Raw genomic sequence first — 25,232 nt, forward strand, 5'->3', positions numbered from 1 at the left:
TCCCAAACCTAGCTGTGTATGCTGGAACACTGAGGGTATTTGATTAATGCCCTGGGACTGCGCCGGGTAAACCGGGTTAGCGTTGATTGCATTTGTTTTGGAACTGGCTGCCTCCCGGGCGTGAGCCAGGTACTCCATTTTGGCCGACGGTAGAGTCAGCTCAAAACAAAAGTGGCCATAGGTTAAGCATGTGGAGTAAATTTTAGGACTCTGTTTTCACATGCTAAAAGTATTGCTTTTGATAAAAACACTATCTGCATTCCCAATGAAAAAGTTAGAAAATGCAAAAAAAATTGGTTAAAGAGGATGTAGGTTTCTGAACGATGCATCATCCTGCCTTGTTGACAACATGACCGAGGGGGTGCAGCTTACTGTTCCATTTGAGAAGGGTGCTCCTCCCTCCCTACATAGCCCGGTGCACTGCGGTTCAGCTGAATCAAACTCCCTCAGTGGTAACATTGTGGGAGGAAACCCATCTGTCTAGAAAGAGATTACTCAATGTCTATAGCAGTGGTTCCCAACCTGGGATATTAGGACCCCTAGGGGTACTTGGCCTATCGACAGGAGGAAAAGAAAAGCTAGTTTGTTAAAAGGCTGTAGAGAAGCTCTGTTTATTATTGATATTTTGTTCATGTTACTTGAGCAGTTCTTACAAAAACTACATTATTTACACAATCAAACCATATAACTATTCTTGATTTAGGCACAAAATATGAGGAAAGCTCAGTCCAAAAGATTAATTAATGTTTTTGATTAGATCGAATATACAATGGTTACAAAAATAACCCCTTATGAATATGAAAATATGACATGGATATGAAAATATGAGTTGATCAATAGCTTGAGTCAATGAAAAACTGACGAGTGTATTTTGTTTTTGACAAAAGGTGCATCTCTGAAACACAGTTAGTAGGAACTTCTTACAATCCCACAGATGAAACAAGCTGAAAGAGAGAAATCTTTTGCATCAACCAAACACACAAAAATATGCACATCTCAAAGAAAGACATCTGCATCATGTGGAAGTTCATGGGATCAATGTTCTTTGGGGTAAATGTAAACTAAAGCATTCCATTGTGATTCACGCACAACACCCACTCAACATTAAAAAGCCTTTAGAGTTATCAAAGACATCCAACACATAGGCCTACATACCGTCTGCAAGAATCCAACACATAGGCCTACATATCATCTGCAAGAATCCAACACATAGGCCTACATACCGTCTGCAAGAATCCAACACATAGGCCTACATACCGTCTGCAAGAATCCAACACATAGGCCTACATATCGTCTGCAAGAATCCAACACATAGGCCTACATATCGTCTGCAAGAATCCAACACATAGGCCTACATATCGTCTGCAAGAATCCAACACATAGGCCTACATATCGTCTGCAAGAATAAGCCTACCAGTACATGGAGTGTAGGAATGGAGTGTGAGTGAGTGAATCAGATAGGTTCATCAGTATTCAAACCTCAACCCAACTCCTCTGAGCCCATACAGTCTTCTGTACATGTATCAATGGATGTTTAATACAGTGTAGGTATGCTTTGGGAAGTTTTCGAGGTATACACACCGCAGATAGAAACCACTGGCTGACCTAGAGGTCAGGGAGCCAGTCTTCTATAACTCTGTACTGGTGAGAGTTTAACTGTCTGGAGACAAAACTATTCCGTCTTCCTATTTAGATAGTGTTCTTTCTCAGGTGGATATGTGACATTTAACACATTATTAACAACCAGGTCTCCACAACGGCCAGAATTTAAACTCTTCTACTCTCTCTGCAGCATTATGTGGATAAAGTACATTCATATTTCAAAGAGGCTGTAATACTAAAGTGACATTCTCTTAAATAAAATTAAAAAAAAGCTTCAATGTTTTAATCTATTAAACCTACTCTTAATTCACAGTTTTCACTCCATTTTTATAAAATAACATCAGTATGTTATCAACCCAACAAATGATATCAATATCAATCTCAGCCCATTACAACACAAATATTTTTGTTGTTGAATAAAACCAATACAAACTATGTCCCACTCCATTACACTATGAGCTGTATGTAGCAACAGCACCTTAACAAACCCTAACTAACCTCAGCAGAATCCTCAGACTATGACGCCATGCTCTTTCCTTCCCCATCATGGCCAGTAAAGAGAATGACAGGTAAGTCTAGTGAAGCTGGGGGCTAGAGCTATGTGATGACAGGTGTGCGAGGTGGCGTTTTACTGTGCATTTCAGAAACTCGACAGACACCCACCACTTCTTTAAAACACTGGTGATCCATGTCCAATTAAGCCTCTGGTGCCTGGTGAAAGTTCAAGGAAGGCTGGTACCATTCCCAAGGCCCAGTTCTCATATCTCACTAGGGCAGCCTAAAACAGCAGAGCCCCTGCGCAGCCAAAGCCCAGGCTTCGTATAACACTTTGTAATGTAATGAATTTATTTAGGTAATTCCATTGATCATATAACGTAAAGAGCTCTTTCGGTGGTAGTGCCTCTTAGGTGGGACGTGAGGAGTTTGGTGGACACTCCAAGGGCATTCGGTGTGGGTTCGAGGTGAGACTGTCCAGGTGGGAGTTTACAGTCCAGTATAGTCTCAGGGAGCAGGGTCTGGTTGGCTCTGCATGCGTCTCTCTGCAGCTGCTGCCATGGTCCTGCGTCTCAGCATGGTCACGTCTGAGACAGGGGCGTCTTCCTCCAGAGTGGGCAGGTCCTCCTCGTCCTCTGGGCTCTTTCTCAAGTATCTCCTGTGGGGAAATGAATGGAAGTCAATGTGGGTTGTGTTCAGCAGACACGAAACGGAAGGAAATGCTCAGAAACAGAGAGTAGCAGGGAGAAAGTGTCTGAACCAGTCCAATAAGAAACTTTCATTTTGCTAAACTTTTGCTATGGTGTGTCCTTATAAACATGACGGTGATCTCAGTCATTTAGTTACAATAGATCTATTTTGCTACTGTAGTTACTCAGTAAAAGAGCCAGTGACTGAACCCTGACCGAACAGACAAGAAACTACCACCAAGACAGCAACAGGAGTTTGCTCTTATCTAAGTAGACTGTCAGCTGAGGCCTGTTCAGGATGCCTGGTCACGTTGCAAAACATTCAGACAGAAATTGATTGCGTAATAAGATATGATTGTCTGCCAAGTTGAATAGGGTTAGCTATATTTCTATCTGCAAAGCTGGGAAGGTTTCCCCTAACTGAATACACCCGTTTCGTTTGACAGACAGGTCTAGTATTGCCGGTGGTGACAGTACAGTACCTGCGTGCCTGTTGCAGCAGCTCATCCTTCCTCTGCAGCAGCATCTTCTGTCTCTCCTCTGCAGACTTGGAGAAACGGCTCCCTCTGACCTCCATGTTGTTCAGCTCGCTGGGAGCAGTCTCCACCCCCCCACTGGCTCCTGCCCCCTCTGGGCCTGGGTTCACCTGCACGGGGGAACGCTCAGCCGCCTGGAGGGGGAGAGGCAAGACATCTTTAATCAACACCAGTTAACACCACAGTATACACCTTTAAACACATTTGACTAGATCCTGAACTCAATCGCTCTCTTTTTCTACCTAACCCTCAGAAAGAGGCAGTACAATCACACACAAGGGGAAAGTGTAGGCCTTCTGGGGTCTATATGTGGATCACCATGGTCAAAATAACCAATGAACTGAACTGGAGGACCTACCAGAGCAGGGAAGGGCACCACGATGCGTCCCTCCAGGATGTTGTCGGTGGTGACCTCCACTGAGCGAGTCAACTGCAGGTCCTGCAGCACCAAGTGGTAGGGAACCTGAGGAAACATCTCCTGGATCTGATGGGCCTGTGGGGAGTAGAACACTATGTCACCCAGCAGCCACCTCCATTCTAGTCAAGTCATATTGCTGCAATGAATACATTGAAAACAAAGCTGTTGATGAAAAGCAGGTGTAAAAACAATCTTCAAAGCTCAGATGATGCTTGCGAGACCTCTTGGAAGGATTAAACCTAGTCCAGGACTAAAGAAACATGCTGAAAGGAGAATCCCCTGGTGTCCAGGGAGGGGATTAGAGTAAGGCTGTGACTCACCATGGTGTTGAGCTGAGAGTTGTTGGCCTGCTGAGCGATAGCCAGGATGTTAGTGGTGTGCATCACCTCTACTGAGAAACTAGGCAGCCAGCTGGCGATGCGGGAGCCTGGGAGGAGACATTACAATAATCACTACCTGAAATGTGCACTATAAGAAATGTCTCTAACAGTGTGATGTCTGTCGATGTGACTATCAACATGTTATATGCCAGAACTCATAATCATCAACCATACTCAATATAGTCCATTCAGTGAGATCACCTGTGTTGTAAAACAAGTCTGTATGGCCTTACCATCAAAGTGGAAGAAGTGATTGTGTTGGTTGAGGTGTTGTCTGGCGTCTGCAGCGGGGCCCCCAGGGCCCAGGTTGTTCTCCAGTGGGAGGCCAGCCCCCTGCTGCTGGCCTCTGGCCGGGCCTCCATCACCACTGATGTTCAGGGACATCCTGCATGTTGGACATGACGTGTCCTGCTCCAGCCACGACCGCAGGCATGAACTGAAGAATAGCAAACAGGAACGTTAATGTACACAGATACGCAGCAAACACAGGTACAGACACAACACTTAGTGTCAATCAAAACATCACCCACATAATGCCACATTCAATCAAGTGTGAGGAAATAATGACTCATGGGATTTTAGAGGTGCCAAGGTGGCTGGGTCAGTCTCTTACTTGTGGAAGAGGTGTCCGCAGGGCAGTTTACGTGCTGTCTGCATGGTGTCCCAGCAGATGGCACAGTCATCGCTGTTGGCTACCAGCTCCTCGGCTGTGGCCACTGCAAACCTGAGAGGCACAGAGCATAACAAATCTAGATCAACAACTGCACTAGTCTCATGAATAGCTAAATAGCTAACAGCGAGATAGCCCGTCATAAGAAAGCAGAGAGACTAGATTCACACACACTGCTACAGCTTCATACACTGAGTCTCAGCTAAGAGTGAAAGAACACCACCCATCACCTAATAAGTAACAGTAGGGATGTAGTATATACAAGACAGTGAGAGCCATCAGCAGGCTGGTCAGTAGACAGACCTGGCCTCCATGTTGTTGATGACACGGAGGTAGTTCTTGTGGCGTCGGATGCGGCGCTGCACCTCATGGAACAGATACCTCAGCTGCATGAAGATCACCAGACTGGCCATGGACAGCCAGATATTACCAAAGAGCTGAAGGGAGACATGAGTCAAACATTAAACCCAGCTCTAAGATATTACTAAAGAGCTGAGGGGAGACTGGGAAGTCAAACATTAAACCCAGCTCTAAGATATTACTAAAGAGCTGAGGGGAGACTGGGAAGTCAAACATTAAACCCAGTTCTAAGAGATTACTAAAGAGCTGAGGGGAGACTGGGAAGTCAAACATTAAACCCAGCTCTAAGATATTACTAAAGAGCTGAGGGGAGACTGGGAAGTCAAACATTAAACCCAGCTCTAAGATATTACTAAAGAGCTGAGGGGAGACTGGGAAGTCAAACATTAAACCCAGCTCTAAGATATTACTAAAGAGCTGAGGGGAGACTGGGAAGTCAAACATTAAACCCAGCTCTAAGATATTACTAAAGAGCTGAGGGGAGACTGGGAAGTCAAACATTAAACCCAGCTCTAAGATATTACTAAAGAGCTGAGGGGAGACTGGGAAGTCAAACATTAAACCCAGCTCTAAGAGATTACTAAAGAGCTGAGGGGAGACGGGAGTGAAACGTTAAACACAGCTCTAAGGTCAAACTCAACTCTCATCTAACTGAATACTGTGGTTCTCTCTCAATTCATCTTTCCTCGATTACTCTCATCATCTGAGAGGAGACACCATGGACCTTCTCCACCAATACAGTTGAGGTGGCGAGGAGATAGAATGCAAGGAATTGAAGAAAGACAAATTGAGATAGAGCCCTTATTTTAAATTCAGGCTAGTTCAGTCAGCCATCTTGTGGGCCTCTCGGTGGTTCTCTTACCCATTCAGTTAGTTCCCTTACTAATACCAGCCCGTAGTGCTCCCGGCTCTGTCACTCACCAGCATGTGGATGTGGTGCATAAGGTCCAGGGACAGCATAGACAGCTCCATGATGAAGTCAGTGTAATAGACATAGGAACCCTTACTCTCCCAGGTGCCTGGGTGGTTCAGATCCCACAGGTGGATGGTGTACCTGCAGAGAAACAGACTTAGTCAGAACCCTGCCCTGGTCCCAATAATGCCTTTTTATTTGAACATTTTAGCACTTATGCTTTTGAATTGTACACACCACAAATCAATCAAATGTATTTATAAAGGCCTTTTTACATAAGTAGCTGTCACTAAGTGCTTATACAGAAACCCAGCCTAAAACCCCAAAGAGCAAGCAATGCCGATACAGAAGCACAGTGGCTAGAAAAAACTCCCTAGAAAGGCAGGAACCTAGGAAAAAACCTACAGGTGGCAAGAAAAAGTATTTGAACCCTTTGGAAATACCTGGATTTCCACATAAATTGGTAATAGAATTTGATCTGATCTTCATCTAGGTCACAACAATAGACAAACACAGTCTGCCTAAACTAATAGCACACAAACAATTACACGTTTTCATGTCTTTATTGAACACACTGTGTAAACATTCACAGTACAGGGTGGAAAAGTATGTGAACCCTTGGATTTAATAACTGGTTGACCCGCCTTTGGCAGCAATAACCTCAACCAAATGTTTTCTGCAGCTGCGGATCAGACCTGCACAACGGTCAGGAGGAATTTTGTTCAGCAATATTGTTGGGATGTCTGGTAGAGGTCGACCGATTATGATTTTTCAACGCCAAAACCGATTATTGGAGGACCAAAAAAATCCGGTGCCGATTAATCGGCCGATTTATTTATTTATATACATATAATGACAATTACAACAATACTGAATGAACAATGAACACTTATTTTAACTTAATATAATACATCAATAAAATCAATTTAGTCTCAAATAATGAAACATGTTCAATTTGGTTAAAATAATGCAAAAACAAAGTTTTGGAGAAGAAAGTAAAAGTGCAATATGTGCCATGTATAAAAGCTAACGTTTAAGTTCCTTGCTCAGAACATGAGAACATAAGAAAGCTGGTGGTTCCTTTTAACATGAGTCTTCAATATTCCCAAGTAATGAGTTTTAGGTTGTAGTTATTATAGGACTATTTCTCTCTATACCATTTGTATTTCATATACCTTTGACTATTGGATGTTCTAATAGGTACTTTAGTATTGCCAGACTAATCTCGGGAGTTGACAGGCTTGAAGTCATAAACAGCGCAATGCTTGAAGCATTGCGAAGAGCTGCTGGCAAACGCAGTAAAGTGCTGTTTGAATGAATGCTTACGAGCCTGCTGCTGCCTACCACAGCTGTCAGACTGCTCTATCAAATATCAAATCAGACATAATTATAACATAATAACACACAGAAACACGAGCCTTAGATCATTAATATGGTCAAATCCGGAAACTATCATTTCGAAAATAAAACGTTTATTCTTTCAGTAAAATACGGAACAGTTCCTTATTTTATCTAACGGGTGGCATCAATAAGTCTAAATATTCCTGTTACATTGCACAACGTTCAATGTTATGTCATAATTACGTAAAATTCTGGCAAATTAGTTCGCAACGAGCCAGGCGGCCCAAACTGTTGCATATACCCAACTCTGCGTGCAATGAACGCAAGAGAAGTGACACAATTTCCCTAGTTTAATATTGCCTGCTAACATGAATTTCTTTTAACTAAATACGCAGGTTTAAAAATATACCTCTGTGTATTGATTTTAAGAAAGGCATTGATGTTTATGGTTAGGTACAGTCGTGCAGCGATTGTGCTTTTTTCGCAAATGCGCTTTTGTTAAATCATCCCCCGTTTGTTAGGAAGAAATAGTCTTCACAGTTCGCAACGAGCCAGGCGGCCCAAACTACTGGATATACCCTGACTCTGTTGCACGGAACACAAGAGAAGTGACAATTTCCCTAGTTAAATGAAATTCATCTTAGCAGGCAATATTAAGTAAATATGCAGGTTTAAAAATATATACTTGTGTATTGATTTTAAGAAAGACGTTGATGTTTATGGTTAGGTACACATTGGTGCAACAAGTGCTTTTTTCGCGAATGCGCTTGTTAAATCACCTGTTTGGCAAAGTAGGCTATGATTCAATGATAAATTAACAGGCACCGACCGCATCGATTATATGCAACGCAGGACAAGCTAGATTAACTAGTAATATCAACCATGTGTAGTTAACTAGTGATTATGTTAAGATTGATTGTTTTTTATAAGATACGTTTAATGCTAGCTAGCACCTTACCTTGGCTCCTTGCTGCACTCGCGTAACAGGTAGTCAGCCTGCCACGCAGTCTCCTCGTGGAGTGCAATGTAATAGGCCATGATCGGTGTCCAAAAATGCAGATTACCGATTGTTATGAAAACTTTCAAAATCGGCCCTAATTAAATCGGCCATTCCGATTAATCGGTCAACCTCAAATGTCTGGTGTGAACTGCTCTCGAGGTCATGCCACAGCATCTCAATGGGGTTGAGGTCAGGACTGACTGGGCCACTCCAGAAGGCCTATTTTCTTCTGTTGAAGCCATTCCATTGTTGATTTACTTCTGTGTTTTTGGTCGTTGTCCTGTTGCATCACCCAACTTCTGTTGAGCTTCAATTGGCAGACAGATAGCCTAACATTCTCCTGCAAAATGTCTTGATAAACTTGGGAATTCATTTTTCCGTCGATGATAGAAAGCTGTCCAGGCCCTGAGGCAGCCCCAAACCATGATGCTCCTTCCAACATACTTTACAGTTTGGATGAGGTTGATGTGCCCTTTTTTTTTGTGTGTGTTTTTTTTTTAAAAACACACACATAGTGTTCCTTCCAAACAACTCAACTGTAGTTTCATCTGTCCACAGAATATTCTGCCAGTAGCGCTGTGGAACATCCAGGTGCACTTTTGCAAACTTCAGACGTGCAGCAATGTTTTTTTTTAACAGCAGTGGCTTCTTCCGTGGTGTCCTCCCATGAACACCATTTTTGTTAATTGTTTTACGTATCGTAGACTCGTCAACAGAGATGTTAGCATGATCCAGAGATTTCTGTAAGTCTTTAGCTGACACTCTATGATTCTTCTTTACCTCACTGAGCATTATGCGCTGTGCTTTTGCAGTCATCTTTGCAGGACGGCCACTCCTCGGGAGAGTAGCAACAGTGCTGAACTTTCTCCATTTCTAGACAATTTGTCTTACCGTGCTGATGAACATCAAGGCTTCTAGAAATACTTTTGTAACCCTTCCCAGCTTTATGCAAGTCAACAATTCTTAATCTTAGGTCTTCTGAGATCTCTTTTGTTAGAGGCATGGTTCACATCAGGCAATGGTTCTTGTGAATAGCAAACTCAAATTTTGTGTTTTTTTAATAGGTCAAGGAAGTTCTAACCAACATCTCCAATCTCGTCTCATTGATTGGACTCCAGGTTAGCTGACTCCTGACTCCAATTAGCTTTTGGAGAAGTCATTAGCCTTGGGGTTCACATACTTTTTCCAACCTACACTGTGAATGTTTAAATGATGTATTCAATATAGACAAGAAAAATACAAAAATGTGTATGTTATTAGTTTAAGCACACGATGTTTGTCTATTGTTGTGACTTGTATGATGACTATTGTTGTGACTTATATGATGACCAATTTATGCAGAAATCCAGGTAATTCCAAAGAGTTCACATACATTCTTGCCACTGTCGAGAGGAACCAGACTCTGTAGGGTGACCAGTCCTCTTCTGACTGGAGATAAGAGTACATAGTCTTTAAGGCCAGACCAGCATCAACTTATTTTTGCTTGCGCTAATCAATAGTTGTAGATCATCACTTAGCTTAACTCTCACTGGGCCAGGCCGAACGCGCACCTCCCCAAAATTCCCAACCAACTCAGCTCTGCGCACGCGTTCCTCTATTCATTTTAATGTGTTGACAGTTGGAGAAATTGTTTGAGCCGTGCTGAGAATTCAAAAAGTACGAAAGCCAACGGTCCAACATTCTAGAACACTGTGCGTACACGTTTTGGACTCTGATAGGCGCTTAATGCTATGGGTGTCCAGACAACTCAAAGCAATGCAACAACTCATACACTTGGCTACTGTTGACAGGGTTTTTGTATAATGTTTTAGCATAACTAATTAATGAACCACTCCAATAAATACAGCTGCCTGCAAGTCATCATGATCACCCTCTGTAGCACAAAGCAGTCTTTCAACGGGTGCTCATGGTAACACATCTAATAGTATGCTAATATTAGAACTGGTTCATTCTAGATCTGCTATGTCATCTGTGTTGCAGTGCAAGAGGTTCTGCATTCTGCAAGGAAGGGTCTTACCTCATGATGACATGTCCAGTCCGCACAGTGACCAGCAGACACTGAAAGACAGAGAAAGACATATGAATTATACATAAGTATTTTATACATCCTTTTTTTTGTGGGAAACAAATGTTTATTTTTTTATTTCACATTTATTTAACCAGGTAGGCAAGTTGAGAACAAGTTCTCATTTACAATTGCGACCTGGCCAAGATAAAGCAAAGCAGCTCGACACATCAACAACATAGAGTTACACATGGAGTAAAACAAACATACAGTCAATAATACAGTAGAAAAATAAGTCTATATACAATGTGAGCAAATGAGGTGAGATAAGGGAGGTTAAGGCAATAAAGGCCATGGTGGCAAAGTAAATACAATATAGCAAGTAAAACACTGGAATGGTAGATTTGCAGTGGAAGAAAGTGCATCAATAAATGTAACTGATGACAATGACGTAATACTAATTTGTGACTGATAAAACCTCCTTGTTACTGTAATTTACAATAAAACAGCTAGAACAAACTCCTGCAGGATGGTAGTCCCAACTCCCCAGGAGGTTTAGCCAGCCCTGCTCTAGTCTACACCAATGGGTGTGCCTATAGAAATACTCTCCGCCCAATAGAGAGCAATAGTAAGGGGGTCTTTTTGTAGGCACTAACTCTGCCATGGTTCGTTGGACAAAGTCTATGGAGAAATTAACCGTTTTTGTAGGGTTTTTAGATAAACGGCGAAAATAAGGTCTGTGGTAAACACAGGCTTAGGAGATCTGAAACGTTTTGTTCTATAAGAATCTTCATCAGCTAACGTCACTTTTTGTGAATTTTGAAACATTTATGTAATCTGAAAGGCTTCATAAATCATAAAGGTGATGTTAACTGACTGATATTCTCTCATAGAACAAAACGTATAACATATCCTAAGTCTGTGTTAACCTCAGACCTTATTTTCGGTGTCCATTCCAAAACCCTATTCTTTCCCCATAGGAATTGCTGAATGAACTCATTTCTGTTTATTAGGACTACAAGCTGGTGAACTCTTTAGGGTCAGGTCCTCACCTCGGCAGCCATGAAGGAGAGGGTGTGCATGCCATGGGCAGCGCCCAGCAGACCACAGACCACAGCCAGACCACAGCAGCCCAGCAGCAGGGACACCAGTAGGGTAAGGACACGCACATGGCTGTTCATAGAAGTAGTGGGGGAGAAGGACAGCTGCAAGGGGGAACAGGTACACATTAACCTACTGTATACATTCATTCAGAAAGAGAGATTACTAAACACACACACAGATGTAGACGGACATGCTTACATATACATATAACTTGTACTTTCATAAAAAGAGCGACCGACACACAGAATAACAATTTAGGAGTGGTTGCAGACTTCATGGCTACTCTTTCAATAGACTGGTGTGATGTTCTGTTTTCCTATAGCTACAGCACACTACCTAAATGTTCATCTTAGTTTTTTTTGTACTCCCCCCACTCTGTAGTTGGAGTCTATGAAGCGACTGAAACATTAGCTAAACCTAAGACCCTGGCCTACATACATACAGCAAGAACTAGGCTTATTAATAGGTCTGGCCTGGACCTGAAAGAGACCCGGTCTATGGCATTCACTGTGACTGAATGTATCGCCAACAGCGTCATATCACTGGCATCTAACATAGGTATATATGTTTACAGTGTAAACAAGTCAATAAGGTCACTCTCCCTACAGGACAGTGGGTGGGCCCATCTACATTTTGTAATTTCCTTATTTCAGTTTTTTATTCAGTACTCTAATAAGTTGTCATGCATACTGTGTAATAGCACTTGTTACCCAATATAACTAGTTTTATAACATAAAAAAAAATGGAATTGAACCTTTATATCATGCCGTTATTCATAATTATTTAAAACTACTTATGACAAATGTTGTTATATAGCTGTTATAAAGGTTAATGAATGCATTCATAAAGACACCAACAGTAAAGTGTTAAGCTATCTTAAGATGAATGCACCAATGTAAGTCGCTCTGGATAAGAGCGTCTGCTAAATGACTAAAATGTACTGTTAGAGGTTGATGAGACGTACATATTCAAAGCGGTCCTTGCACAGCTGGACCATGAGGTGGAGGAAGACCAGGGCAGAGAACCACAGACACCACATGACCACCTCCTCCACCATCTGAACGTTCAGCACCCCGAAGATAAAGATGAACTTATAGAAGATGAAGTTCCAGAACTTGTCCTTAAGGTGCTGAGGAGAGAGAGGAGTGGAGTAGAGAGGAGATGGGAAGAGAGAGGGGTGGAGAGAGGAGAGGTCAAGACATTAGAACATGGATGGAGTGGTCAGAGTACACTAATAGACTCAAACCACCAGTGTGGATTTCAATGATAAGATCTTGTTTTGCAGACTATTTGTGGAGGACATTTGTACTATAGTTTACATAAACACAGATGCCTAACCTTCAATAAGGTGACATGCCAAAAAGCAAACACTTGAGAAAACATGCAAGTACCATGTTGACATGTGAGTACACACAGGGCTTATCAAATTATCCCAAATATCAGTTATTAGGTTACCACCAGAACTCCAAGCCTCACCTGCTTCTCACTGACTCGGAGGGGCCCAAAAACCATGCACTGGATCATCTTAGCAATTAACATCAGAGAACAGCAAGCTGTATTCACCAACACCTGAGTAGAAGAGAAGAGCAGACCACTTAGCAACCATGTAACAACTAAGTAACGTAACAACAATATTGGCTGCTTGGCTGAGTTGAGCCTATCTTGAATAAGACTTACCCATACAAAGAGACTGTCAGTGACCAGGTACCACATAACAGTGGTCGCCAATTCTGTATCTGCACCAACAACATCATCGCTAGTCACATGTTCTAGGCCTAGGCCGCCTCTATTATCCCCTTCTAAGGGTGCAGGTGGAGGAGGCTCGTCCATGTCTGGAACCCCAAACCCCTGTTCTGTCACAGTAGTGTAGGCACTGAAGATGCTTCCAGCCAGCAGAACCACACTCAGCGCTGTGTAGGTCTGCAGACTGGGCCAGGGAAACCTCTCCAGGAATAGCAGAGGCATTGGAATGTTAATGTTGGAGGTCTCTCACACACAAGACTTGTGAAGTTAGGCCTAATAGGCTTGACGCTGATTTCCACCACACCTTAGCTCTGTCAACAACCTGCAGGGAAGGAAAACAAATCAGTAAAGCTACTGTAGGTAATGGTAATGCATGGAACTAGCTAGCTAGTGTAACGGTAGTAAGCCTGAGCAACAAGCCCTCTCTGTCTAGTAATAGTTTCTAGTGTTGTTTCACTGGCCAGAGAGTTGTAGAGGGCTAGCTGAGCAGCTAAACTTGCTAGTTAAGTTCATATTGTTATTAGCTAACTAACTAGCTACCGCTATCAAAACAACGCCCATTTTGGTCCAGCTAGCTAGTGAGTGCTAGACTAATGTTAGCATGGAAGCTAACTAGCTGTTAGCTACAAGTTTGTATAGTTCAAATAAAACAATAAACTCCTATAGAGGACCTGATATTGCTTATAAATTAGCACTTTAGCTTGCTAGCTGTTGAGTTAAATAGTCCAAACTCTCTAGCTAGCTAACGTTACCTGTCCCAGAGTCTATCTGATGTTTCCGTACTCGGCAGAGGTTGCTAACTAGCTAGCATTAGCAACTAGCTAGTTAGCTAGCTGGTGATTATGAAATACACCGAACCAGTCTGGTTAAAATTTGAGCAAAGACATTTCACTCAACTTACAAATTAATCAATTTGACATTAACTAGCTAACTTCATATCCAATTTCCTCTTGTTGAGGTTGACAGTAGACTACGTTAAAATTCCCCGATCCGTGGTTTTTGCTGCGTTCACACACTAGTCGGAACTAGGAAACTCGGAAATTTCCATTTTTGATAAGTCGTTGAACGCGACACGTGATTAACTTCAACCAGTTAGCAAGTCGGACATTTCCGAGTTTCCTAGTTCCGTCTAGTGTATGAACGCGGCATGTGTTGACGACATCTTGTTTATTTCTCTCTGGCTGGAGATATACAATCTATGCTGGAGACCCAGGACATGAAATTCTGAGCGTCATCACAACAACTTTCAAAATAAACGTCTATCAAGCGCAATGTTGTCCAGTAAAATCAGGGTTGGGGTGTAACTGACTACACGTAATCAACTACATGTCTAATTAGGAAAAACAATTACCTGTAATCACTTACTTTACCAGCTACAAATATTGCAATCAGATTACAGATACTTTTGAAAAACTAGATGATTACTTCTTGGATTACTTTTTTATCCAGAAAGGATGTTTGCAAAAAATAAATTCTGAAATCTCTGTTTTCTCAATGACTTTCAATTCAACATTAAAAAAAAGGTGCACGTTTTAGTTTGTTCAAGTCAGAAACTTGTATGAAGACACACCAAATGAGTTTGATGGATCCTTTTTATCTTTTTTCTAATGACTCTTAAGGAAAAAGTAATCCAAAAGTAATGTAACTAGGATTACAGTTTTGGACAGTTTTGGACAGGTAACTGTGAAAGTAATCAGATTATGTTACTGAGTTTGTGTTATCCTAGTTATATTACTGATGACAAGTTTGTAATAGGTTACATTTAGAACGTAACCTACCCATCCAAAAAATCGAATACATTTGTTTAATTAATTCATGACAAACCCTGTTTACAGCAGGTATAAAAGGTGCAGTCAAATGCTTATGCACTAGCTTCCTCAACAATGCAGTAGAGTAATCAATAATAACAATGAAAAGAGTCAACCCTATGTCAAATAAAATGCTATTTTTCACATGCGCCAAATACAACAGGTGTAGACTTTACCGTGAAATGCTTACTTGCAACAATGCAGTAAAAAAGTAAGAAAAAAAATGTGCTAAAGAAAAATAGTAACACAATAAATTAACAATAACGAGGCTACAGTATATACAAGGAGTACCGGTACCGAGTCAATGTGCAGGGGTACAAGGTTGTTGAGGTAATATGTACATGTAAGTAGGGGTAAAAATGACTAGGCAATCAGGATCAATAATAAACAGAGTAGCAACAGTGCATGTGAAGAGAGTGAAAAAGTGTGAAAGTGTGTCTATGTGTGAGTGTGTGGTGTCAATATGCATGTGTGTGTTTGTGTGTTTTGTGTGTGTGAGCGTATGTAGTGTGTGTGTGTGTGTGTGTGTGTGTGTGTGTGTGTGTGTGTGTGTGTGTGTGTGTGTGTGTGTGTGTGTGTGTGTGTGTGTGTGTGTGTGTGTTGGAGTGTCAGTGTAGTATGTGTGGGTAGAGTCTACTGAGTGTGCGTAGAGCCAGTGCAAGAGAGTCAGTGGGAAAAAAGGGGGGGTGGAGGGGGGTTAATGTAAAATGCACCCAACACAATGCATTCACACACTAAAAATAATTATTGTAAAAACTGTAATGGGGAAGGCATACATAATCTACTGTAAAAAATAAATACAATAAAAAATACATCAAATATTTAACAACCTGTTCATTTTTCTTTGTCACATCTAGCTAACCACATTACTTTCCTGTCACACTCAGACAGAAACCCTTGTTTGTTTTATTACAGAAGTAAAGTGACCGTTACTGCTTTTGAGGCCAAGGGTGATATAAGGAAGTACTCCCCAGACAAAATCATTATTTCTTAGGAAACATCAGTTGACTGCAGTGCAAAATGAAGAGCTCGGGCTCCTCCATCTCAGACGATGATGATGCATTGTTTAATGAAATGTCAACCGTAGGGCGATCAGTAGTCTGTGTGATCCTGGGCCTGTCGTTCCTGGTGGGGGTCCCGGGGAACCTGCTGGTGATCTGGACCATCCTGAGGCACGTCCAGCAGCGCTCCCACACCGTGGTGCTCATCCTCCACCTGGCTGCTGCAGACCTGCTGGTGCTCATCACCCTGCCCCTGTGGATCTACTCCCTGACCCGCTCCTGGGTGTTCGGGGGGGCATCCTGTAAGGCCATGGTGTACGTCATCAACACCTGCATGTACAGCAGCGTCTTCCTCATCACCCTCATGAGCGTCGAGCGCTTCCTTGTCATCCGGTACCCATTCAAGATGTTGCGCTGGAAGACCAAGGCCATTATGGACAATGCTCTAGTGGCTATCTGGGCTCTGGCTTTCCTTTTTGGGATCCCATCCATTCTTACCCGCTCAATCGATGAGATCAATAGGACTAAGCAGTGTTTTTTCAGCGAGTACAGCTCAGTGGCCCAAGAGGTGGTGTTCTTATGCCTGGAGACCTTGGTGGGCTTCGTGGTCCCCTTCTCCACTCTGGCTGTCTGTTACTGTCTAGTAGCAACACACCTGAGGACAATGCATTTCGGCAGCAGCAAACAGAAGTCGACAGTTCTGATCAGTAGTGTGGTGGTAGCCTTCGTTCTCTGCTGGCTTCCTCACCATGTCCTCAACACTGTAGACCTAGTCAGCATCCTGACAGAGGATCCAGATGATGCTGTGCCTGTTTCAGTGGCCCAGACTGCAATAGTGTTTATCTCTGGAGCGCTGGCCTTCATTAGTAGCTCTGTGAACCCTGTGTTCTATTCCTTCGCTGCAAGGAACTTCCAGAGCAGTCTCCAGGAGTCCCGCATGGTCAGGCTGTTCCAGGAACTCTCCTCACACACCTCCTCCAAGCTAAGGGGATCTGGCAACACAATAGGATCTGGCAACACAATAGGACCGGAAAACACAATGTCCTCAGTAAGGCCAGACTGCAACAATACCACAGACATAACTACCGTGTAGGACTACAGAGATGGTCGCGCTGGATGAGAGCATTCTGGATAAGAGCGCCTGCTAAATGACTAAAATGTCAAATGAAAACTGTGACCTGATCATTGATTCAGATGTCAGCATTGATGAGAAATAAATATGGATGGAATCTAGAAGTTTGATTATAAGTTGTATTTTTATGATCATGGTACAAAATGTAGATATTGTTGTGGCGCTTGTGATATACGGTGAGAAAAGCTTACACAAGTAATTCAATTGTGACCATTTCAACACAATAAAGCTATTGCATTTGCTCATAAAGTGGTATAATTTAAATAACATTTATTCATGATCATGTTACAATTCCTTGAATATTATTTTATTTATTTTATTTAACCTTCATTTTCTCTTGAAATTCATGTTACATAAAATATCACACTGCCTTACTCTATTTGATCACAATAAAAAAAAAGATCTGATCTCAAGTTCATATCACTTCAATAAAAGTTATTTGTGGTCAATACAATTGTTTGAACTCTTAAAATATCTCAGAAGATATATTTTTCCAGACAGTGCCATAATAAGGACCCACTGGATGACTCAGTGCTATGTCTCTCACAGAATGATGGCTCTGTGAAAAACCAACCTCTTTCCTGTTCTCCTCCGCAAAGTTAAAGGGAAGTGAAAGCTTGCTGGTGCAGCACTTTTTTTCTGTCTGAGTATGTACACCAGATAGAAGGCACGTAAAGCGAGGTGAGGCAAGGCGATCGGCAGCATCAACCAGAACCGTTCGATCATCAGCTGTCTTCAGCTTCAGAGTCCACCATGGCTCTTGATGAGTTTGCTGGCGGGACAGTGGTGGCGTGTGTGATCCTGGGCCTGTCGTTCCTGGTGGGGGTCCCGGGGAACCTGCTGGTGATCTGGACCATCCTGAGGCACGTCCAGCAGCGCTCCCACACCATGGTGCTCATCCTCCACCTGGCTGCTGCAGACCTGCTGGTGCTCATCACCCTGCCCCTGTGGATCTACTCCCTGGCCCACTCCTGGGTGTTCGGGGAGGCATCCTGTAAGGCCATGGTGTACGTCATCAACACCTGCATGTACAGCAGCGTCTTCCTCATCACCCTCATGAGCGTCGAGCGCTTTGTCGCTGTGCGACACCCCTTTGCCTCAGCCGGCTGGAGGAGGAAGAAGGCCTTGAATAAAGTTCTTCTTGTTCTGTGGGCTGCTGCGTTCCTATTCAGCACCCCGGTCTTTCCCACCCAGGTGGTGGAGGGGGACCCTGGGGAGGAGCATTGCCTGTACAGGGACTACACCTCAGACGGCCAGGAGGCAGTCTGTGTTCTACTGGAGACGCTGGTGGGCTTTGCTGTCCCCTTTTGCATTCTTGTGGTCTGCTACAGCTGTCTCTACAGCCGCATCGCACAGATTACCTTTAAGTCCAAGCGTAAGTCCATGGGGTTGATTGCAAGCATGGTAGTGGTGTTCGCATTATGCTGGACCCCTCACCACGTCGGCAACGTGCTCTCCCTCGTCATCCTCACCATCAAGGGTTCCCACCGCGAGGCCGCAGCGCGTATAGAGAGCGTCAGAACCACCATGACTTTCATCGCTGGAGCGCTCGTGTTCATCAGTAGTTCGGTCAACCCTTTGCTCTATGTGTTTGTGGCGCGTACGTTCCGGAGTTCCCTGAGGGAGACAGGCATTCAGAAATTGTTCCGGCACATCTCAAGCACGGCTCCCGGAGAGGGGACTAAAGAACTGTCCTTTGTGACCAAGAGACCAAGCATCTCTCAGACACAGAGCCACAGCTCCCAGTGTGTCACAGAGACTAAGGAACAAATGGATGTAATTATAAATATATGTGAAAATGTTTCTTCCTGAGACTGAAAACGATGTTTATCATATGTTTTTGATAAAGATTTTTGTGTGTAAATTACAAAGTTTGATTTGTCACATTGTTTCTAAATGTTAATTAACTTAAAATGTAGAAGAGCAATTGTTAGTAATGTTTATGTCAAACATAATGCATATAAAAACATTAAAATAGGTTCTGTATATCATTTTACCTGTAGTGAATTTGAATTAACATTTGAAATACTTTTTAACATATACACATTTTTCTATGTAGGCCCCACTGTGTTAGACACATTTTTCAGTTGTGGTATAATGCTCATTTCATGCTCAAATGTTTTTATATTCCACGTGCCACAGAAGAAAGAGCTTCATAGAAAAAAAGAACATAGTGTCACTGTATATGTTTGTCTGAAGCTATATGATATGAGTATAATGACTGAGTGTACTGTATGTATTCAGCTGCTTATCTTGAGGCCTTGCCTCACTACATTTATTTTAGACCCTCCTGATCTGGATAGAATATATTTCACCCACAGCTTTAGCCTTCATGATAATGGCAACCACAGATAATATCCTCTTCCTGTCATACTGAGTTTTCCAACTGTCTTCATACTGATCATTTCATTGTTATAGATGAAGTCAATGAACATGTGTATGTACCCCATGCCATATTTATTTATATTTTTTATTTAACCTTTATTTAACTAGGTAAGTCAGTTAAGAACAAATTCTTGTTTACAATGACGGCCTACCCCGGCCAAACCCGGACGACGCTGGGCCAATTGTGCACCGCCCTATGGGACTCCCAATCAATGCCCGGATGTGATACAGCCTGGATTCGAACCAGGGACTCTAGTGATGCCTCTTGCACTGAGATGCAGTGCCTTAGACCGCTGCACCACTCGGGAGCCATTTATGCGTTTATTAAATAAAATAATACTTATTTAAAAAGAAATATCACTTAAAGAAATGTGTTCAAAGTGTTTCAAAGACCATTATAAACTGTGTGGTTCAAGCCCTGATTGCTGATTGGCTGACAGCCATGGTATATCAGATCGTATACCACGGGTATGAAAAAACATCTATTTTTACTGCTCTAATTACGTTGGTTACCAGTTTATAATAACAATACGACACCTCGGGGATTTGTGATACATGGCCAATATACCACGCTTAAGGGCTGTGTCCAGGCACTCCGCAAAGCGTTGTGCTTATATATTCGCCATATACTACACCTCCTCGTGCATTATTGCTTAATTAAAAGTGTTACAAAAATGTTTTTGCAGTCAGAAAGTATAAATCTGCTAGTTCTGTTTTTCCGGTCTACACGAAACATCTGTTCTGCGACAGCACGAGTCATGCTTTCAACTTCCCTCTCATCTACGGAGATTGCAACATGAAAATCTGCCTTGTGTCCCCTTTGACCATTGACGAAATGAGGAATTGTGTACTACTCTTTGGCACAGTCATATTGGAGAGAAAACCATATTGTTTTTGTTGGGCTAGGAGGTTTCCTATGTCAGCTAAATCTAGTTAAACATTTTATTCAAATAGGATACATTTTATTTTCATCAATATCATACTATTGATTGTAAGTGATGATCCATCAGTCCTTATAGTCCAATTGGTGGTAGTGTACCTATTTTCCAATGACTGTGGAATTCTGACACATTCAAAAGTCATTGCCCTCTCTCTCCATTTAATAGCACAGTTTCTATATAACTTTTATATCAACTGTAAATGAACCCGCCTAAAAGACGTACGCTAAGGTGTAATTTCACTATATATTAGGTAAGATGTGAGTAGCTTTATTACTGTGTTGACCATCAAGAGGCTCCACAGTGTCTCCGTATGTATTCATCTGAAGGAGTGAGTCACACAGCGTTTGGCTGGGAGTCAGACGGGGCTCTGTCTCATCCTGCTCCAGTAAGCTTGGCTCTATTCAATGTGTCACGCTGTCACTCAGACACACGTACACACACACACACACACACACTGAATGGAATAATTACTGCAGGAGACTACTCCAGGGCTGGGCAGGGCAGCTTGTGTCAACACAACCCAATTACAGGACAACACTGCCTAAATTGTTTTTCACCTGCTCCTGTAGTGTGTACAATATTAATGTAAGGGGTGATCTCCTTTACCCTCTGTATATTTGTGAAAATGTATACTGTGACATTGTCTCCAGTAATCACAGCTGTGTGTGTGGTGGTGCTGGCTGCAGCCCTAGCAGGTGCTCCTGTCTTGTCTGAACCTAAGCCTAACCAATAAATGTGAATGTTTCAGCCAGCCTGGTCAGTCTATGTGAGGATGAGCCTGTGGTTCCTGTGGATTTCACAGTTTCACTTCTGGTCTTCATCACTGCTCTGGGACCTGGGCTGCTGACTAAAATCCACTGGTGTCACACTGACAGAGGCCGAAACAGCCTGAGGCTTACATACATCATATGACTGTCAACTAACCAATGGCCTTGGGTCATGTCTTGCTTCACTGATGTTGCTTGCATGTGGTGTAATAGGCTACACTCAACTGCACACTGAAAAGGTTTGACACTGAAAAAGGTTTGACACTGATTATCATCTCCTCTTTGACTTTCTGTGAGTCACAGTTATCAGTGGGACAATGTAATTATGGAAAATTACAGTGGGTAAATGGTGTGAGGTGAGTTATATGTGCTGAGCACATCAGCCAAGCTCTGAACGTGTGGTGCAAAATGAGGAAACAACCGTCAGTGTGTGAGAAAAAGTTAGCAGGGTGTCAAACACATGTAAACCATTGGTCACAGATTGTCAGAGTAGGATTGTCTCTCTAGTCTTGAGAGAAAGGATAAGTTCATTCAGAATTGAATTTTTTTTTTTTTTAATTTTATTTCACCTTTATTTAACCAGGTAGGCAAGTTGAGAACAAGTTCTCATTTACAATTGCGACCTGGCAAAGATAAAGCAAAGCAGTTTGACACATACAACAACACAGAGTTACACATGGAGTAAAACAAACATACAGTCAATAATACAGTAGAAAAATAAGTCTATATATAATGTGAGCAAATGAGGTGAGATAAGGGAGGTAAAGACAAAAAAGGCCATGGTGGCAAAGTAAATACAATAATAGCAAGTAAAACACTGGAATGGTAGATTTGCAGTGGAAGAAAGTGCAAAGTAGAAATAGAAATAATGGGGTGCAAAGGAGCAAAATAAATAAATACAGTAGGGGAAGAGGTAGTTGTTTGGGCTAAATTATAGATGGGCTATGTACAGGTGCAGTGATCTGTGAGCTGCTCTGACAGCTGGTGCTTAAAGCTAGTGAGGGAGATAAGTGTTTCCAGTTTCAGAGATTTTTGTAGTTCGTTCCAGAACTGGAAGGAGAGACGGCCAAAGGAGGAATTGGCTTTGGGGGTGACCAGAGAGATATACCTACTGGAGCGCGTGCTACAGGTGGGTGCTGCTATGGTGACCAGTGAGCAGAGATAAGGGGGGACTTTACCTAGCAGGGTCTTGTAGATGACCTGGAGCCAGTGGGTTTGGCGACGAGTATGAAGCGAGGGCCAGCCAACAAGAGTGTACAGGTCGCAGTGGTGGGTAGTATATGGGGCTTTGGTGACAAAACGGATGGCACTGTGATAGACTGCATCCAGTTTATTGAGTAGGGTATTGGAGGCTATTTTGTAAATTATATCGCTGAAGTCGAGGATTGGTAGTATGGTCAGTTTTACGAGGGTATGTTTGGCAGCATGAGTGAAGTTTCTCACCATTAACACTCACTGAAGGAAACACAAAACATAGAGACCGACTACTTTATGGCAATTCCCTTTATGTGTAGATAGAAACACGTGGGAAATACATGCCAGTCCCATCATACATCACAGTCCCATCATACATCACAGTCCATCATACATGACAGTCCCATCATACATCACAGTCCATCATACATCACAGTCCCATCATACATCACAGTCCCATCATACATCACAGTCCCATCATACATCACAGTCCATCATACATCACAGTCCATCATACATCACAGTCCCATCATACATCACAGTCCCATCATACATCACAGTCCCATCATACATCACAGTCCCATCATACATCACAGTCCCATCATACATCACAGTCCCATCATACATCACAGTCCATCATACATCACAGTCCCATCATACATCACAGTCCCAGCATACATCACAGTCCCATCATACATCACAGTCCCATCATACATCACAGTCCCATCATACATCACAGTCCCATCATACATCACAGTCCATCATACATCACAGTCCCATCATACATCACAGTCCCATCATACATCACAGTCCATCATACATCACAGTCCCATCATACATCACAGTCCCATCATACATCACAGTCCATCATACATCACAGTCCCATCATACATCACAGTCCCATCATACATCACAGTCCCATCATACATGACAGTCCCATCATGCATCACAGTCCCAGCATACATCACAGTCCCATCATACATCACAGTCCATCATACATCACAGTCCCATCATACATCACAGTCCCATCATACATCACAGTCCCATCATACATCACAGTCCAGCATACATCACAGTCCCATCATACATCACAGTCCATCATACATCACAGTCCCATCATACATCACAGTCCCATCATACATCACAGTCCATCATACATCACAGTCCCATCATACATCACAGTCCCATCATACATCACAGTCCCATCATACATCACAGTCCTATCATACATCACAGTCCCATCATACATCACAGTCCCATCATACATCACAGTCCCATCATACATCACAGACCCATCATACATCACAGTCCCATCATACATCACAGTCCCATCATCCACCACTGGTTTGTTGTATGTATAGGCCTTAGGAAAAATAATGCATTTTATGAGACATCATACATCACAGTCCCATCATACATCATAGTCCCTGTAATATAGGAAACCACCAACAATATAATGTCTTAAACACACTTTCTCTGACAAAGCAGGACTTAAAAGCTTTCATCTGAGTTTCATACACTCAGTGGGAGTGAGGCTGAGAGAGAGAGAGAGTGAGAGAAAGAGAGAGAGAGAGAGCGAGAGTGAGAGAAAGACCTTCACCAGAAGAATTTCAATGTGAAGGGATCCACCACTCCAGAGGCTTGGGGAAACAATAGGGTGAAAAGAGGTGATGAGACAAAAGTCCTTTCCTTTGTATTGTCTACAGCCCATAGTTACCTAAAGTACAGAAGGAATGGGCCTAGAGAGCAACAAAACACACTATCCTGGGAACCAGGCCATGGATTAACAATTCACAGGGCTCCCGAGAGGCAGCAGACGTGCGCCATGTGCCTGGACAAGTACCTGCAGGAATGTACAGATGTTTTTTTCTTGTAGCCTAGCTATGAGATATGTATAGGCCTTAGGAAAAATAATGCATGCAACACCTCATACTGTATGTTGCAGTGGTGTAAAGTACTTAAGTAAACATACTTGAAAGTACTATTTAAGTAGTTTTTGGGGGTAACTGTACTTTACTATTTTTATTTTCTGACAACTTTTAATTTTACTTCACTACATTCCTAAAGAAAATAATGTTATTTTTACTCCATACATTTTCTATAATGAAGTATATTTTAGCAATTACATTTACTTTTGATACTTACATATATTTAAAACCAAATACTTTTAGACATTTACTCAAGTAGTATTTTACTGGGTCACTTTCTCTTTTACTTGAGTAATTTTCTATTAAGGTATGTTTATTTTTACTAAAGTATGACAATTGGGTACTTTTTCCACCACTGGTATGTTGTATGTATAAGCAATAGGAAATATAACGCATTTTATGAGACATTTTCCCAAGACTTACCATTGAGTTATTTTATGTCCTTCCACACAGGTGTGCTGTCACTCACACAACCAGTTTCTCTGAACAGCTTCGACCCCCAAGCCATAAGACTGTTGAACAGTTAATCAAATGGCTACCCTGACTATTTGCATTGACATCCTTTTTATTTGCACTGACTCTGTGCACACTCACTGGAATCTACCCACACACTTACACATACTACACTGACACACATAGACTACCGTACATACGACAACATGCACACACACACACACACACACACACACACACACACACACACACACACACACACACACACACACACACACTGCTGTTACTCTGTTTATTATCTATCCTGATTGCCTAGTCACTTTTACCCCTACCTACATGTACAGTTGAAGTCGAAAGTTTACATACA

General features: G+C 42.3%; 3 protein-coding genes across 4 annotated transcripts; 2 read left to right on the forward strand and 1 right to left on the reverse strand.

Moving 5' to 3' along the window:
- Positions 1–595: 595 nt before the first annotated feature.
- Positions 596–14,311, reverse strand: LOC106587607 (E3 ubiquitin-protein ligase AMFR). 2 transcript variants are annotated; one of them, XM_045708162.1, is made up of 14 exons: positions 14,158–14,311; positions 13,191–13,578; positions 12,990–13,082; positions 12,478–12,642; positions 11,462–11,614; positions 10,422–10,462; positions 6,072–6,204; positions 5,094–5,227; positions 4,734–4,844; positions 4,354–4,556; positions 4,061–4,167; positions 3,681–3,815; positions 3,269–3,456; positions 596–2,755 (listed from the first exon to the last, which is right to left on the reverse strand). In XM_045708162.1, exons 2-14 carry the CDS (start codon positions 13,476–13,478, stop codon positions 2,605–2,607), a joined length of 1,902 nt encoding a protein of 633 aa, XP_045564118.1. In that variant the 5' UTR covers positions 13,479–13,578; positions 14,158–14,311; the 3' UTR covers positions 596–2,604. The 2 variants fall into 2 exon arrangements, with proteins under 2 accessions (XP_045564118.1, XP_045564117.1); XM_045708161.1 differs by having other exon boundaries at positions 14,009–14,307.
- A 1,753-nt stretch (positions 14,312–16,064) lies between these two features.
- Positions 16,065–17,610, forward strand: LOC106587608 (leukotriene B4 receptor 1-like). Its single transcript, XM_014176168.2, has one exon. It carries the CDS (start codon positions 16,085–16,087, stop codon positions 17,156–17,158), a length of 1,074 nt encoding a protein of 357 aa, XP_014031643.1. The 5' UTR covers positions 16,065–16,084; the 3' UTR covers positions 17,159–17,610.
- A 235-nt stretch (positions 17,611–17,845) lies between these two features.
- On the forward strand, positions 17,846–19,063 carry lt4r1 (Leukotriene B4 receptor 1). The gene has a single exon (NM_001140748.1). It carries the CDS (start codon positions 17,951–17,953, stop codon positions 19,007–19,009), a length of 1,059 nt encoding a protein of 352 aa, NP_001134220.1. The 5' UTR covers positions 17,846–17,950; the 3' UTR covers positions 19,010–19,063.
- The last annotated feature ends 6,169 nt before the right edge of the window (positions 19,064–25,232 follow it).

This window comes from Salmo salar, chromosome ssa26, assembly GCF_905237065.1.
Source record: "Salmo salar chromosome ssa26, Ssal_v3.1, whole genome shotgun sequence".
Taxonomy (NCBI): domain Eukaryota; kingdom Metazoa; phylum Chordata; class Actinopteri; order Salmoniformes; family Salmonidae; genus Salmo; species Salmo salar.

What these genes read in the sequence shown, in the direction of transcription:
- LOC106587607 (XM_045708162.1), bottom strand. Translation starts at nt 13,478, where the DNA reads ATGCCTCTGCTATTCCTGGAGAGGTTTCCCTGGCCCAGTCTGCAGACC. An exon ending in GCAAGGACCGCTTTGAATAT is followed by an intron (nt 11,615 to 12,477) that starts GTACGTCTCATC and finishes TCCCCCTTGCAG; the next exon opens with CTGTCCTTCTCCCCCACTAC. An exon ending in TCTCCTTCATGGCTGCCGAG is followed by an intron (nt 10,463 to 11,461) that starts GTGAGGACCTGA and finishes TCTGTCTTTCAG; the next exon opens with TGTCTGCTGGTCACTGTGCG.
- LOC106587608 (XM_014176168.2), top strand. Translation starts at nt 16,085, where the DNA reads ATGAAGAGCTCGGGCTCCTCCATCTCAGACGATGATGATGCATTGTTT.
- lt4r1 (NM_001140748.1), top strand. Translation starts at nt 17,951, where the DNA reads ATGGCTCTTGATGAGTTTGCTGGCGGGACAGTGGTGGCGTGTGTGATC.